At 39.1% G+C, this 17,159-nt stretch overlaps 1 protein-coding gene across 4 annotated transcripts in view; it reads left to right on the top strand.

The window, feature by feature from the left end:
* Positions 1-17,159, top strand: part of SLC35A3 (solute carrier family 35 member A3) — a 73,454-nt gene that overhangs the window by 22,595 nt on the left and 33,700 nt on the right. For all 4 annotated transcript variants that reach the window (XM_042463156.1, XM_042463157.1, XM_042463155.1 and 1 more), the window contains 2 exons: positions 347-518; positions 2,234-2,352. In XM_042463156.1, coding sequence (XP_042319090.1) covers positions 347-518; positions 2,234-2,352 — 291 coding nt within the window. The remainder of the gene's footprint in view (positions 1-346; positions 519-2,233; positions 2,353-17,159) is intronic.

Here is a 17,159-nt window from a genome sequence, read left to right on the forward strand (position 1 = left end):
GCAGGGATTCGAACCCTGGTCTCCAGAGTCATAGTCCAGCACTCAAACCACTACACCAGACTGGGCTCTAAATGAGACATGGATGGAAAATGTCTCTGGTGTTTCAGTGCATACTTTCACTGTTTGTAAGTAAAATACAAAAGTACAGACTTTGCATTCTGTGTCGCTTTTATTCAGCAGTGTATGTGTGTTCTGTATGTATACAGTATTGTTTTCGTTTTAATATGCACTCATTTTCCTTGTGGCACTTGAAAGACTAACAAATTTATTAGGAGTCTATATTTTTTTTCTGTACCAGATTAGCAGAACTATTCCTTTAGAATTTATTATATCTTTTCCCTTTTAGTGGCCAACAGATTCACAAGCAGCCGCAACTAAAGAGCTTTCAGCGGGATCACAGTTTGTGGGCCTGATGGCAGTACTAATAGCCTGCTTTTCAAGTGGATTTGCTGGAGTCTATTTTGAGAAAATTTTGAAAGAAACAAAACAGTCAGTATGGATTAGAAATATTCAGCTAGGTAAGCTTTTTTTTTCTTAGTGAAAGACCTAGAACAAAGATTAAGGTGTAGCTCAGAATGTAAACTGGTTGCCTCAGTATGCTCTGTGTAATCAAATTGTTACAGAAGCATATGCCAAACTTGCCATTAACTGTGCTAACAGGAACTTGAGCCATTGCATCCTGTTCAAAATGTAATTGTTGTTCACTTTATTGTATGACGCAGCGTGGTTTGTTTGATTTTTGATAGCATTTAATGGGTGCTAAAGAATATGGCTGGAATCCAAAGTACATTGCAACTATTACCATGAGACAAAATGAACTTCGGCTTTTTTAAAAAGCAGTCCCCCCCCCCATGCAACAAAACAACACACTTTGGAAACAAGGGGACTTTATGTGGTTTGTCATTTAACATGGGGGTTCTCTGAATAATAACAAAAACTGATTATATGCTTCTAATTTAATAATATGAATTTTACCTCCTGTGTCCTTATTTCAACTGAAAATAGCACATAAATAGTTGAAGGGAATCAAAAATCAACCCCTTCCAGTTTTTCTGATGGAACTACTCATACTTGTCCTCTGCTCTACCCCATTAATGCATTGAGTGCATTTTGACCTGGGAGTGTCATCTTCTGGCACTCTCTTGTTTCATTTTGCATTGCCTTATCATAGCGTTTTCATGGTAAAAGACATTCAAAAGTCATGCCACCTTCTGCATAGTACTAACAAGCATTAGCTATGGTGCTCCACCAATGTCACACATCCCAACCACTATTGCTGCCCAGTTGCTGTTTGGCATATTTAGTCTAGCTCCATAGCAAAAGTCTGTCCGACATGGGAGACCCTACTAGCAGCACTAATGCCATTAGCATAGTCTCTTACCTTGCAGGAGCAAGCAGTCCCACCAGCACAGAAAAGTGGTGCCATGGTGAGTTAGAAGCAGAAACTCTTAAATGCAGCAAACTATAGCTTGACTGAAGTATTATGAAAGGTGGCAAAACTCATCACAAGAGGATGGACAAGGTTGTGCCAAGTATCCTGTCCCTGACATGACAGCATGGTTTAACTCCACCCTTGCAAACATCCCAAACATATAAGTGAATACCTGCAACAGTGAGCCCTATGCGTAGACAGTTGTATTCACTGAATCCTCCACATTATTCAGAACTCTGATTCACATCAAAGCCCCGTGAATTCAGCAGTATACACAAAACCTTCCCTAGTGTACATGTTTCCTCCATAAATGTGGATGCCTGTGGAGATGGCATTTTACATGATGTTACTTCAGGAAAGGGCTACTTATTGTGTCTCCCTCCCTGCTTGTATGGTGAGAATCTTTGCTTTTCAAAAGACCTAAACCAGTTACACATTGAAACTTTTTTTTAAATGAATTTTCAAAACTTAAAGAAGGCAACTTTTTCTTTCATCACTTATACTTAGCATAGGTTTAGAGCTTGATAAACCCTAGCAAAGGCCTTGGGCTGGACCATGTAGGAAACATGCAACTAGTATCAGTGCCAACACCAATTGTTTTTTTACTTCTGACTAGTGTGTGCTTTGAGTTAAGAGACTGCAGTATTTTGCACAAGGTACAGTTCCACAGACTATGATCAAGGAAGAATGTGGAAGACATTATATTAAGACACGTGTCCACATGTGTCTGAATTTGGGATGGCAGGAGTTCTGTTTTTGCTTTTTATTTTACTATGATTCAAAATCTTACTTCTCTTTCAGGATTTTTCGGTAGCATATTTGGATTGATGGGTGTGTATATCTATGATGGAGAACCTGTATCAAAGAATGGATTTTTTCAAGGTTATAATAAGCTAACCTGGATAGTAGTAGTGCTACAGGTAATGAATTCAGTTATATTTTTTTCCACACCCTCCCCATCAACTGGGCTTATTTTCCAACAGAATGTTTGTTCTGTTTGTTTGTTTGTTTGTTTGCAGGGGGATAACATGGCTAGTTTTTGTTTAATTGGTTGGATTACTAGATTAAAAGCTTGGTCAGTTTTTTAAATTGCTGACAATTAATCAAGTATATCATTATTATTTTATAATTAATTTATTAATTCAGTATAAGATCTCTGAGGAAAATATATGAATCAAAGTCTGCTCTTTCTCCTCCAGCTTTAGTTGGCAATTGTCATCTTAGAAATTATGTTTCTTTTAATAGGAAAAATGCCTCTTCTCAAAGTTGCTTTCTGCAACATGTCTGGCTGTTACTATAGATAAATGCTTCCTTCTTCACATTTAAATCTTCATGTGCAAATTTCTAGAGAATTAATTGACTAAAACCCACATAATTATGTTTATTTAATCAGCTAACATTCCATTTTATTGATACTAATAGGATTTATTTTGTACATCCTTGCTCTTATGTGTTAGTATTCATAGAGACTCTTTATGTTTTAAAACACTAAATGAAGGCAACCTTTTAAATATATATTTAAAAATAAATAGCTTTGTTTTATGATACAGAAATGTGCAGATGCTTAGTAGCAGCTCCTAATACTATACTTGAACATCTACACTTAAGGGATAGAAGGCTCACATAGCATAGTGACTAGCAGCACAATCCTATCCTTATTTGATCAGAAATAGAACGTATTGAGTTCAGTAGTTCTTGTTTCTGGAATTAGGGAGTCTAGGAACTTGAGCCTGAGACTGTGGGCTGGGATGTCTTTGACATTACCTCAATAAAAACAACAACAACAACTTTTATTTATAACACCCTTTCCACCAAAGGGCGGTACGTCAGAACATATACATTAAAAAGCAAACGATAAAACAACACACTATAAAATGCTAAAATACTATACTAATATGCTAAGAACAAAGACAAAATCCTCCTCAGTCACTACCCATCTCATCCACCTCAGGCATAGTCAGCAACTTTATCTGGCGAATCAAAGAAGAAGATCTTAACTTTTATGAAAGTGGATCAGATCCTCCTCCAGCCAGAGGTGCAATGGAAGGCTGTTCCACAAACACAGAGCCATATCCTGAAAGGCTTGCAGCCTTGACAGAGCTGTACATTTTGGTGGAACTGCCAATAATCCTTTGTCTGCAGATCTTAAATTTCTAGATGGTACATGCCATGCTAGCCAAGCTGCCAAATACAGGGGGAGGTTAAAGCTCAGGGCCTTAAATGCTAGGACCAAAAGTTTATAATGAGCCCTGGTCTGAACTGGAAGCTAGTGGAGGGATCTACGAGAGGAATAGACATGTAGCTATTTGGGGAGATTTAAGACAACCTGGACAGCACTGTACTGGATTAAAACTAGAGGAGTAAGAGAGCAGGAAGGCAAACCTACCAGTAGGCTATTACAATAATCCAGGCATGAAATAACCAAGGCCTGGATAAGAAGATGGGCAGTCTTGACAGTCAAAAACCTACGGGACCTACAGATGTTCAAAAGATGGAAATTACATTATTATTATTATTATTATTATTATTATTATTATTACAAATTATTATTATTATGAATGAATTCACCAGGCAGACTTGAGTAAAATCATTCTTACAGCCTCAGCTGTCCATATGAAAATATAAGGATATTATACTGAAATTCTTACCAGGTTTATTAAATTAACATATGCTTTGTATCAGCCCACAAAGTACTAAGTTGTGCTGTCACTGATTAAATGTTATTTCCCTCACATTTCGAATTTGTCACTATAAGAAACCCATGTAATTCTTCTGAAGATCATTCTTTATGTAAAGTGGGCATCTTCATTCAAGCGGGCATTCAAGCATCCCTCTCCAAGGCCAACAGCAGAGGCTGGAACTTATATAGACATTAGCACGAATGCTATTCCGGGGGCAGGGAGGGTCACAGATACATAATGCATGCTTCTGATTGCTAAAGATCCCCCAGTATGTTTTTCTGCTGGTCCTAAATTATGTCAGGGCTCTAAGGAAGAGGGAGACTGTAAGGTCCTGACCCTCTTGGGGACGCAACGGGCTACTTCCTTGATTATCAGCTTTAAAGTATCTAGTCCTTCTGGTGTGGAGAGGAGACAGAATGAAAAAAATGTTCAGATACTATTCAATACAGTAGTTCTTCCTAAGAAGTAAACTTGCTTCCATGATTCTGGCCAGTGAATGCAAAAATACAGAGACAATTAGCAAGCCCCTGGCACATATTTTACATTTTTATTAAAATACAGTGGGACCTTGTTATCCACTGGGGTTTGGTTCTAGGATCCCCCGTGGATAACAAAATCCATGGATGCTCAAGTCCCATTAAATATAATGGCATAGAAAAATAGTGTCCCTTATATAAAATGAAAAATCAAGGTTTGCTATTTGGAATTTATACTTTTCTGCAATATTTTCAAGCAGTGAGCCATGAATAAGGAGGGCCACCTGTAATTTAATTAACACAGAAAGTATAAGCGAACTGATAAATAGGTGCTTGCTGCTTCCCATTGACTTAACAACTCCCCCTCCACTTTTCTCTTAGGTTTTCCTTACCATGACATCATTTTGGCTACAATTCTGGCTTGGAAGTAAAATCCCAAGGGAGCTATGCTTCTCCCAGGTGCTCTCTGGCTCTCAAAAATAACTTAAGGATTGAACTCCAGCTATATGTGGGAGTTTGGGGAAAGTTAGGACATGTTCAGTGTCATTATACTTCGTCTTCCTGTTTCTCCAAATATTCATAGGAAATGTTCCAATTTTCTCCCAAATGAATTCCAGAAAATCGAAATGTAAACTGTTTGCCCTACAGTTGTTGCTGGACCACAACTCTTACTATCCCTTATCATTAGCTATGCTAGCTTTGACTGATGGGAAACTGCAGTACAACAACTTCTTGAGACCCACAGCTTCCTTTCCCTGCTCTAAGGGCATTGTTTTATGGTTCCCATTCTGCAGATGGATAGCTATGAATAGTTCAGTAGCCAGTTTAATAATAACGAGGGGTTGTCTTCAAAGACGACTTCTTTTTAACTTTTCATCAAATTCCAGACAAGCCAGTTAAACAGGAATATGTGACTTGAATATTTCACTGAGGACAGAATGCTTACTTGATGACAACTGTTTCTGCAAAGAGAGATATCCTAGCTAGGGCTGAAAAGAGCAGAGATAGGAAAGTTAGCAGAAAGGGTTAGTGTGCATGCGTGCTTGCATGCACCTTTAAGTTGCCTGTCAATTTATGGCAACCTCATTAATTTCATAGGGTTTTCTTAGGCAAGGAATCCTCAGAAGTGGTTTTGCCAATTCCTTCCTATGAAATATAGCTTATAGCACCTGGTATTGATTGGCAATCTTCCATCCAAGTACTAACCAGGGCTCACTCTGCTTACCGTAACTTCAAAGATCAAGAGGGATCTGGTACATTTAATTGTGTCTAGTTAATCATTAATAAACTAAAAAAAAAAACACCAATCCAATTGCATTTGTTCTAAAAGGGTAGAAATTAACTATGAATTTTATATTAAATTGCATACAGGTTTAAGTTTAAAGTCTACATTGTAGCCTTACTTGGGAAAGAAGGAAATGACCACTTAAGGGTTTGGTTTTTTTTAAAATCCTATTCATGCCACTTAACCCCCTTTTCTTGCTATCCTTTTCCCCATCCCATCTAATTTCATCTTAACCCTGTCATTTCTTTACCTTACTGATTCCCACAGGGTCCCAGAAAAAGTCCCAGGTTAAAAGCGTCAGCATTCAGTTTCCTGGGACACATGAGGCTCCTCTATGCAGTGTCCAGTGTACAAAACAGAAGGTTGCAAAGAAGACCCTCCCTTTCCAAGCTTGCTGTTAGTCAGTTTAACATTTAGCCTTAGAACTGACTAATCTATCATACTTTAGTTATGAATAAAACTAAAGATTCTTATAGCCATTTGTATTTCCGCCACTTTGTATGTTATGAACTCTAAACACTTTAATTTCCCAGCTCTGAAGGGCCAACAATAAGAACCATTTTTCAAAAATCCAAGAAACCTAGGCTTTGGGTAAAGGAATAGATGGATGCGAGAGATGGTGATGGTGAGACACGGCCGGCAAGAACGGGAAAGAAGCGGTGACCGCCGTGGCTATGGCTGAGTTCCAGCGGGCAAAGCTAACTAGAGGCCCGAGAGACAGTGAGCTTTGGCTGGCTCCAGTGATTTCAGCGAAGCACGAGGCTCAAGGACCGCAGCTCAGAGCCGGCATTGCTCGGCAAGCAGGGTACTGAGGTTTGGAATCGAAGCTGACAACCCGATGAGGGCTGACTCTAGGTCCTATTTATACTGCTAAACATAATTTCACGGCTATGACTACCTGGTGACAAAGGTCTTGATGGCTATCTTTTGTCTAAGCTGAAACTTACACAATGGATCACAAAGAAGAGGTCTGGCACTTTTCACGGAAGGACAAATATCTCGATGGCTGAGCCGTAAACTAATCACTGGCTCTTAAAAGAGGAGCTACATCTATGTCTTCCTGCTTTGGGCAGCTTGCCAAACCTGGCATTGCAAACTCCCAAACTGCTGCTGAAAGGTTTAAAATCTACCTTTTTTCCCTGTGGCCAATGCCTAGAAAGCTGCTGGCTACGTGGTCTGCGCTCGCCTTTGGGATAATGGCGGCTGCGATGATGGGTGAGTCAGGGGTCATAGATTCAGATCGCTTGGCACCCAAAATTTATATAAAACTATACTTGATAACAATATGAATGCTCTTTCATTGAGGAAAGAGAGATCAGGTGGTTTAGAAATCTCCAAACACAGTAGCTCACTTCAGGCTGTCCTTTGATCATATAGAGCAGAGTTAGGACTCCAGATACTGCTTGCCAACCCAGTAGCCCCAAGCCAGGGACGTAGCCAGGATTTTGAGAAGGGGGGGTCCAGACTAAGTGCCACCATTTTGAGATGTTAAGAGCCCCCCAAGACACAAAATGTAGGAAAAAACATGTGGACATGATGCACGACAAAATGTAGGACAAATTGTAGGATGTTCAAAAATGGAGAACACACCCAACTAAAAGCCAAAACACATTAATAAAAAACAATATACAATTCATGTTTCTCAGTCATGATCAAAACGGAGAACATTTTGACATTCTTCCTGGATCGGAGGTTGGGATATAGCTTTGTGTGTTAGACTAGGAGGAACTTCCTGAGAGTAAGGGCTGTTCAACAGTGGAACACACTCCTTCCTCGGAGTTTGCAGCGAGTCTCCTTCTTTGGGGGCGTCTTTAAGCAGAGGCTGGATGGCCATCTGTCAATGGGGATCTTTTTGATTGAGAGTTCCTGCATGGCAGAATAAAGGGGTTGGACGGGTGGCCCTTGCAGTCTCTTCCAACTCTACGATTCAATGACTTTAACCTGGTTAAAGGTTTAATCAAACACCTTGTCTGTGCCTGGAAACTAATAGGCAGCCAGTGAAGTGATTTTTAAGTGTGTGTTATGTGGTCCTTCTCGGTCTTCCAGTGACCAACCTGGCTGCCATGTTTTGAACTGAAGTTTTTGGACTAGGCACAAGGGTCGCCCCATGTAGAGCACCTTGCAGAACTCGAGTTGTGAGGTTACCAGTGCATGTACCACAGTTTCTAGGTCCCCCATTCCAGGACAAGGATGCAGCTGGCATAGGATCCGAAGTTGACAACATGCACTCCTGACTGTCGCATTTACCTGATTTGACATCTGGAGCAACAGAACACAGTCCTTTAAGGGGAGTGTGACCCTGTCTAGGAATGGTTTGTGAATCTCAATACCTGAATTAGGGGCCCCAACTGTGAGTATCTCACAATGCTAATTACTCCTGTGTTAACTATATGGAATATAAATTCCACAATTCTGTACCACCTCTCTCAAACCTATACTAACCAGGAGTGGATTTCTCTGTGAAAGGACTGTGATGTCTATTCAGTTCCCACCATCAACAGAAACTTCTGGGTCAGAAGTATAACAGTGCACCCTTGCCTTATGCAGGGATCTGTTCTGGACCCCTCTGTGTAAGGCAAATAGCACGTTGCTCACAGTCCCATTGAAAATAATGAGGGTTGTGCATGGCACACCACGCCATTGCAACTTCCGTTGTTTGGCCTTCAGTGTAAACCGAAAGCCGTGTAAAGGCACTCGCATATGACATGGGTGCACTGTAATTCAGAGTGCATTTTGCATCATGCTCCAGCTGATGGACCTCAGGATCTAGTAATTGGACCTTGCAATCCTGAGCCTGGCTATCCTGACCACGAGCAGTGGCTGGAAGCCTGTTGATGTCTTACATATGCAAAAGTTCCTGCGTGGAAGTAGCTGGATATTTATATCTCATGCAGAAAGTCTGCATTTAGTTTATGTTGTGAAGTGAAATGTTTGCAGTGCCCTTGTGTGTACAGCTGGGTGTGTGCCTTTGATTTTGTATTCAAGTGTGCACTTATTTGTGCAATGTTGCCATTCAACACAAGGGTTGTATACTACTATCAACATGTAACTCCCTAAGCAGTGATTTACGCTATGCAACCCTGATAAGGATCTCAGCCCGTATTGTTCAGACTTTTTAAAAACTCCTCCAAACCTTCCTATTTCTAAAATTAACTTTACCTGATCCTCACTCCAAATATATGAACTAACCCCAGGGCATCTGTGGTACCCTATGGCCTGTTACGACTGCCAATAAAGCTGCTTTGGGTCTCTTTGGAGGTATGCTATTTAAATGATGCATGGGTCCTAAGAGTCCGGAGGTCGTGCCAAAGCCACACTCCATTCCTAAGACTGAGTGCAGCTTTGGTACAGCTTCCGGATTCTAGGATGCATGCATCATTTAAACAGCATACCTCCAAAGAGACCCGAGCAGCTTTATTTGGCAGTCTGTAACAGGCCTATATGTGGGATGAAAATGGCTGTTCTCTGAGTTTATCCCCATGTCAGTATGTGAGACTCACATATGTCTTCTTTCATGTTAACAAAGCTTTTGAATGACCGAACTCTACTTAGCTATGGCTGCATCCGCACTGCGAAAATAATCCAGTTTGACAACACTTTAACTACCCTGGTCCAATGCTGGGATCCTGGGATTTGTAGTTTGTGTGGCACAGAGCTACCTGACAGAGGAAGTTAAATGTCTGACAAAACTACAATTCCCAGAAATCCCTAGCATTGAACCAGGGCACTTAAAGTGGTGTCAAACTGAATTATTTCTGCAGGGCAGATGCAGCCTACAAGAGTTTCTACTCAGCTGGTCAGAGAAGTCCTAACTGTGAACAGGAGCCCAAACAGGAGTAAACGTCTAGGCTGTGCATCATGATTCTGTTTGTACTTGAAGCTATAATTAGCTCTGGGCAGTATTGGGACTAACTGCTACAAAACTATAGGAATACATAATTTATTTAGAGGCTTGAATACCAAAGACATCCTCTGTTAGTGTATTCCAAATCATGGATTGTTTCCCCACCAGAAAGTGAAGAACAACGTACCTTATTCCTCCTTTCATCTACGGCAGTTCTTTATATACCTGCAAATCTGCTCCAGAGGCAGGGGGAACTTCTGGAACAGAGTAGGAAAACTGCTGGATAGGGGAGAATGAGGGTCAAATTTCACCATTTTAAGATCACCCACTGGATCAAAGCTTTCCCTGAATGGAAGGGGCTCTTCTGGAAGGGCAATGATTATCCAGCCAAACCATAGTTTTGTGACACCCTGATAAGTGACACACTAATTAGAGAATCAGTGCAAAAGTGAAGGCTTTTGCAACCAGCATCCATAGTTTTTTGTGGGTTTTTCAGGCTATCTGGCCGTGTTCTGGAAGATTTATTCCTGACATTTCACCTGCATCTCTGGCTGGCATCTTCAAAGGATGGTGGCATGGAGGTGTGTGGGTATATATTAATACGTGACCTTGGTTGAGAGGAAGTGTTTTATGTTAACATGTGTGTTGGTGTATTGGTGAATAGCAAGGCCTATGGTGGCCGGATATGTGAGGAGGATTTGTGTCTATTTAATTAGCGATCCATTGTCTGCTCGGAAGCCCCATGACCCTGGGTGACGTTTCCTCCATGCCATCATTCTCTGAAGGGCCAACCACAGATGCAGGTGAAATAACAGGAATAAATCTTCCAGAACACAGTCACATAGCCTGAAAAAACCCACCAAAAATAGGAATAAGTGTTTTGAACTAGAGTCCCTTCATTAGGGTGCATCTAAAGCTACCACCCAGAATACATTTGTTAGTTTAAAGGTGTTACAAGACTCTTTGCTATTTTCTTTGCTGCAAAAAATCAGTATGATGATCTGTTTAGAGTTATTTATGGAAACCAGGTTTATGTGGTGTTTTAAGAAGTAGAAAGGAAAGTTCAAAATGTATATAATGCATATTATAGTGTTATTTGCATCTATTGCAATCATTCATGGTTCTACCTGATAAGTGGTCTTCAGGAGCCCTTCACACTACATAATTATAGCACTATCCTTGCACTTTAAAATGATATGGCAACATCCTGTGGAAGCCTGGAATATGCAGTTTAGGGGGGAGGTATTTTGAATTTTCTGACAAAGAGCTACAAACCTCAGGATTCCCTAGATTCAACTTGGCCGTTACAGGGAATCATTGTGCTATAACTTGTGAGTGTGCAAGGGCCCCCGGGCTCAGATATAATCAAATTAAGTTGATGAAAATCCAGGTTCATCTTGTTCTGAAACTTAATAGCATCTTTCACAAAGATTTTAAATCCCTATAGCAGATAAATCCCTACAGCAAACTCACTGAATCAATAGCAACTTGTCAGATCAACACTTATGTGTTATGTAAATTCAGTGTTTCCATTCTAGTTATGCCATAGCCTCTGTTCTGCAAAATATAAGGCTCAGGGCACTGGAGAACTTTTTGTGGTGTAGGAACCTAGAAAACCGTAAAGAGGTTCTGTGCTTGTGAAATGTTTCTGACTTGTTAGTTGTTAAGGGTCTCAGAATAATCAATTTAAGCCTGTTCTAAAAAGCATTTGGGCTAGAAAGAAAATACAAACATTCAAAAAGCATTATTTAAAATTTTTATGGCATTTAACTGAAGATTTTATATACCTGTGGAGGACTCAACAGCTGGGCTTTGCTTATTTTAAGACTACGAAATAACATCCGAACCACAGAGAGCCAATTTCTTTCCCACCAAATTTGCCTTTATTGTTTCAATGTATTAGTGGACATGATCGTGTAGAATTTATTTACCAATCAGTTTAGCTCTCTCATATTCCAAAAGGACATGGAAATAGAGTTCAGAAAAGTAATGAACTTGAATGGTTTACATCTAGCCAGTTTTTATAGAAAAAGTACATGCCATTTTTGTTTTGCTTCCTCTTTTTTTAAGGCTGGGATCTCTTGGCAAGAACATATGGGATAGTTAGGAAAATAACCTAGTTCATTCCAATCCTATACATTTCTAACTGTCTCCCTCATCTCCCACCCTAGACTGAGGCTGCATCCACACTGCAGAAATAATCCAGGTTGACAGCACGTTAACTGCTATGGTTCATTGCTATGAAAATCTGGGAACTGTAGTTTTGGGGACATTTAGCCTTCTCTGTCACAGCGCTCTGCTATCACAACAAACGGAGAAGACACACATTCTAGACTTAGGAAAGGTGATTTCAGTAAACCTAGAGAAATACTGGACGTGATCCCATGGTCAGGATACTAAAAGAGAAGGGGAGGTTCAGATGGATGGGAGTTTCTCAAAAGGGAGATACTGAGGCACAATTTCAGACAGTTCCAGTCAGGAGGAAAATGGAAGATGTCTCAAGAACCAGGAGGGATGACTAAAGAACTTCAAAGGAGCTAAGTTTTAATGGGGCATGTATAAGAAATGAGGAAAGGGGGAAATCACCAAAGAAGAATTCAAACACAAATAGCAAGCACGTATAGGGTCAGAAAAGCTAAAGCGCAGAATGAATCAGGCTTGCCGAGAGGTTAAGAACAATAAAAAGGGCTTTTTTGCGTATGTTTGCAGCAAAAAGGATTGGGAAAAACCAATATTAAACAGGTATGCATCCCCTTGGTTTTATATTTTTGAAAGCCACTTAATAAGAGATTTACCAGCAATTTAAACTGGAATACCTTTTACAAAAAAGCAGTTCCACATACAGCCTAGCTGACCCAGGGGATGTATTGCATGGCAAATCACATACTGTCAGCAGTCCTCCCATGGTCACAAAACACACTCCCAGCATCAATTCCTAAGAGGGTGTGGATCACATACTACAGCTTTCCATTCAAATTCATGTAAAACAGCCAAGATATATCACGCAGTACTTCTGCACCATGTTGGGTTTTCGAGATGTTTGCCTTTGAAGCTGCCAAAATCTATGGCTATGAGACTGAAACTATGGCTTGTCTGCTTAAAAACCCTTTAAAAACCTGCCTTCTTTCGAATCTGGGGTGATAAGGCCACATGATGCATGGCCCTATCCACAACAGATTTGGGGTATCCAGCTTGGCCATGAAGCCCTTTGAGTAACCTTGGGCAAGTTACATGCTCTCAGATTCAGGGGAAGGCTCCTCTGAATAAATTTTGCCAAGAAAATCCCATGGTAGGGTCGCCATATGACTTCAAGGCACACAACACACACACAAACCTATGTGATTCATATAGATTATCACATAGCCAATGGATCTCTCTCTATTGGTAACAATATCTGCCACTGAACCCATCCAACATTTTTCCCAACATGGCCTTCAGTTCAGAAGTATTTCAAGTTTCACGTTCACAGAAGGAGTGTCCACGGGGCCCTTAGCTGTACCTCCACTCACAGGAAGAAGCATGTCATTATTGCCGATAACTGCTTCATTTCTTTGTTAATAGATTACCATGTTTTCTAAGATGGATTTAGACAGTGGACTGAACTACTTTAATTACATAATTCCTCCATTTTAAAAAAAGCTCTGAATATAGTACAGTATATACAGATGATATATAACCATTGCTCCAAAAGGAATGATAATACCTTTAAAACAGTTACTTGGCAATTTTAAAAGACATTTAAAAATATTTTCAAATTAATTTCATAAGCAACGAATGTACTGTAATTTAATTACAATATTATTTTTTTGCTTATCCAGCAAAGTAGTTGTTCGAGAACCAACGGGCCCATATTCAGTATCAGCAATGGCACTGTGACTGTTTATGGCCATTTGCCGAATATGGGAATAAAATACTATTTCATGAGTAAGCTATGCCACCTCCATTTGTTTCTAGATCTTCAGTGTCCTCCATTTAAATAAGAAAAGTGCAGTCAGCATGGTATGTGTGGACCTGACCATGATAGACAAATAGACAAACAGCTAGATGTAGACAGAAACAATCAACACACACACTGCTGACTTACTCTATAAATGATAAAAGTATTAAATTTACCCTCACATGGATTTATCAAAGAAATGTGTCATTACTGTTAAGAAATGTATATAGATGTTTTATAACATCGATTTCTGTTTTTGATTCAGTTTTCTGTATAAAATATTAAAAATCTGAAAATGAAATTGATTCAATCATATTTTGCAGGTTTTAAATAGGAATGCCATTCAGAACCATCACGGTAGAACAAGATTTTATCTCTTTTTTGATTTGATACTACGCAGTTTGTTTGTTAAAAAAAATACATTAAGATGAAACAGTCAATTTGCAAAAAACAGTATGATTCAACATATGTTGTCGTGTGCTCTTGCAAAAAGAGTGCATAGGACATTTCTGCAGCTTTCGTAGCCAGTAAATCATTCTGATTTATCTCAGAGTTCAAACTGGAAGCATTCAAATTGCAGGTACTAGAAGCAATGTGTTCCCTTCAAGTTTTATTTTCGGCCTCTCTTCTTTTCCAGAGGTACATTGTTTTCTGTCTTCACCTCATTTGTCTCCCATGAACCATTATTTTATATCACTTCTGCAGATACAGTACAACTCTTTCTTTCCCGTGCTTAATGGTCCTCCATACAGATTACTCTGAGGTCCTTAACGCACAGTCTTGGCAAAATGGTCTGGCATGGAAAAGTCTGCTATGCTTTAATGGATTCCCTGAGGCTTTGGATCAAACCGATAGGAATGTAGCAGCTATTACAAGAACGCTCCAAGGAAAAAAACACTAAATGAAAAGAGAAAAGACAGTGAATTCTTAGAATGTATGACTGTTTCACATTCAGGGTTGAATCTTCTTGGTAGTCCCAACTAGAGCTGATACACTGAGTTAATGGGTTTTACTTGAGTTGGTTCACCATTAAGCAACTGATTTAGTGGACTACCAACAGGCATCATAACCTCTATATTTATCTAATAAAAGAAACATTGGTTTTGCAACCAGACTTTGTTTTTCCCATTCTTCTATTCTTTCTAAAACAGATTTATAGCTTTCATGTTCCTCATGTTCCAAGCTTTTATTAAGGCTAGGGTACTTCAAAGTCTGGAACAATAATAAGAAATTAAGATCACTTTATTAAGACTTTCTGGTAAATGTTTTTTTTTACAAAACGGAATGTAATGTCTCTGCTTCTAGATACAGGATGGACAACCCTCCCCATGGCCTTATGTGTGAGGGACTGAATGCCTCACTGTCAAATCCCTCCTGTAGTCAATTTCCCACCAATTTCATGCAAATTATGCACTGCTGCTATAGAGCAAAACATTAGAAACAAACAACAGTGAGGCAGGTAAATATTTTGCTCTTGGCATTTATCATTTTCCTGGTCTGCATTGATTTGTAAGCTATTATAAATAGCCTTCAGGTTGAAATATAACATGATGTGTTCTTGTCTATGAACGATTTATAACACTGTTCTAAAACTGAGAATACTATACTGTTTTATGAGGAAGAATCTTATAAATGTACTAAAATGCATATTTATTTGATAGTCACCCAGGGTTCAATAGGCTGCTACTTTATTTTTGCTGCGATTTCTTTTTTAGCTAAGCACTCTTAAAAAGAACAACTTTGTCTGAAGTGGCCTGTAGAAGTGCTCAGGTGGAGGTGGGTCAAAAACAGTTTCAGAAAAAAGAGACCTGGGGGTCTTCAATAGCTTGAATAAGAAAGTTCAAGGCAAGCTCTACTGTCATCATTAAGGCAGATGAGGCAACTGCCAGGCCCTTTAAGTAGATGGAGAACAGGATTCTCTTTAGCTCTCTTCAAGTACAGTGGAGGAGTCTGCCCTGTCTCCAGGCTGGAGAAAGATTCCAAGCACTACTCCAAACTTTCTGAGTGAAGGGGAGAGCACACAATCCTTTTGCCTCTTATGCTGACTCTTAGGAGTTGGTTTTGGACTAGGGGCTGAAATTTTTTCTATCCATGGTCTGTCAAAGAACAGTGCAATAAAAAAAAGTCAGTACAATAGATGCATAACCAACGTGGAAGTAAAATTCAGCTTAAAACGGTGAGACTGGCAGTTGGAGTGCTAGCATGAATGTACATGTGCCAAACTTTGATTTGTTCTCATTGGAGTTATAATTCGTTATCTCTTTGAATACATCAGTTTGCTACAAGTAGGCTTTCACCTAGTATATGTTATCTAGGAGAGGTGGGAAATATAAATAAATTTTATTATTATATAATAAGCTCCACCCGAAATCAGTGACATTTTTCCTGAAAAGATAAGCATAGGATTGCATTGTAAAGGACAGATATTATAACCTATTTTAAAATATTTCCATAAACTTTAATTAGCACTTAAAGATATTTAATTACAATCCATTTATGCTTATATAAATATCTGCATTTTCCAATTATTTCTGTAACCTACTCTTACCTTGTAGGAACAAAAATCTTGCAGCCAAAAGTATGAGATTAACGTTGACAATATAATAGACAGGATGTTGCAAATCCTTTTAAATGTTGTCTGCATACTTTATAAACAGCAGTAACGAGGCCTCCAAGTGCCTGGCAAAACATTAAAAAGTAGATTATTACCAATCTTTAAAACTTAAATTAATTAGATGAATTTTAATTAACTATATCTGCTTAATATGAACCTTGCATGTTGTAAAACAATATCCCAAAGAGGAAAATCTGTTTCTTTTTGGAAGATTGACATACAAGAAGCATTTCTACGTGAGAGGAGGTGGAATGAATTTTGACAATCCATGGTTTTTATAAGTATTGCTCTAACCTGTTTGTATGTATCAAGATTTTTTAAAAGAATCTACATATTTTTAATCAAATATAAAGCAGCTTAGGCTAGTCTTTAAAAAATTATTTCAGGCCAGTATCAATTATTTTAGGGCAAGGATGGAAACATCTGGCCTCCAGTATGTTGACTGAACATTTCATAAAGATTAATTAATAAATAAATACATTATCAATTAAGTTAGAAATTTTGGCCTGTTACAGACTGCCAAAATAAAGCTGCTTTGGGTCTCTTTGGAGGTATGCTGTTTAATGATGCATGGGTCCTAAGAGTCCGGAGGTCGTGCCAAAGCCACACTCCATTCCTAAGCACTGGAGTGCAGCTTTGGTACAGCTTCCGGATTCTAGGATGCATGCATCATTTAAACAGCATACCTCCAAGAGACCCGAAGCAGCTTATTTTTGGCCGTCTGTAACAGGCTTTTCTTACTAAAATGGGCATCTTAATTGAATTTATTTTCAATTTAAATCCAGTAAGTTAGAATTTCGCTTATCATATTCCCAAACTACCTTATTAGTTATACTAGTTGTTAGTTAAATGAGACTGTGCTAAAGAGAAAATGAGTTTACATTTCCCAT

Source organism: Sceloporus undulatus, chromosome 4, assembly GCF_019175285.1.
Source record: "Sceloporus undulatus isolate JIND9_A2432 ecotype Alabama chromosome 4, SceUnd_v1.1, whole genome shotgun sequence".
NCBI lineage: Eukaryota > Metazoa > Chordata > Lepidosauria > Squamata > Phrynosomatidae > Sceloporus > Sceloporus undulatus.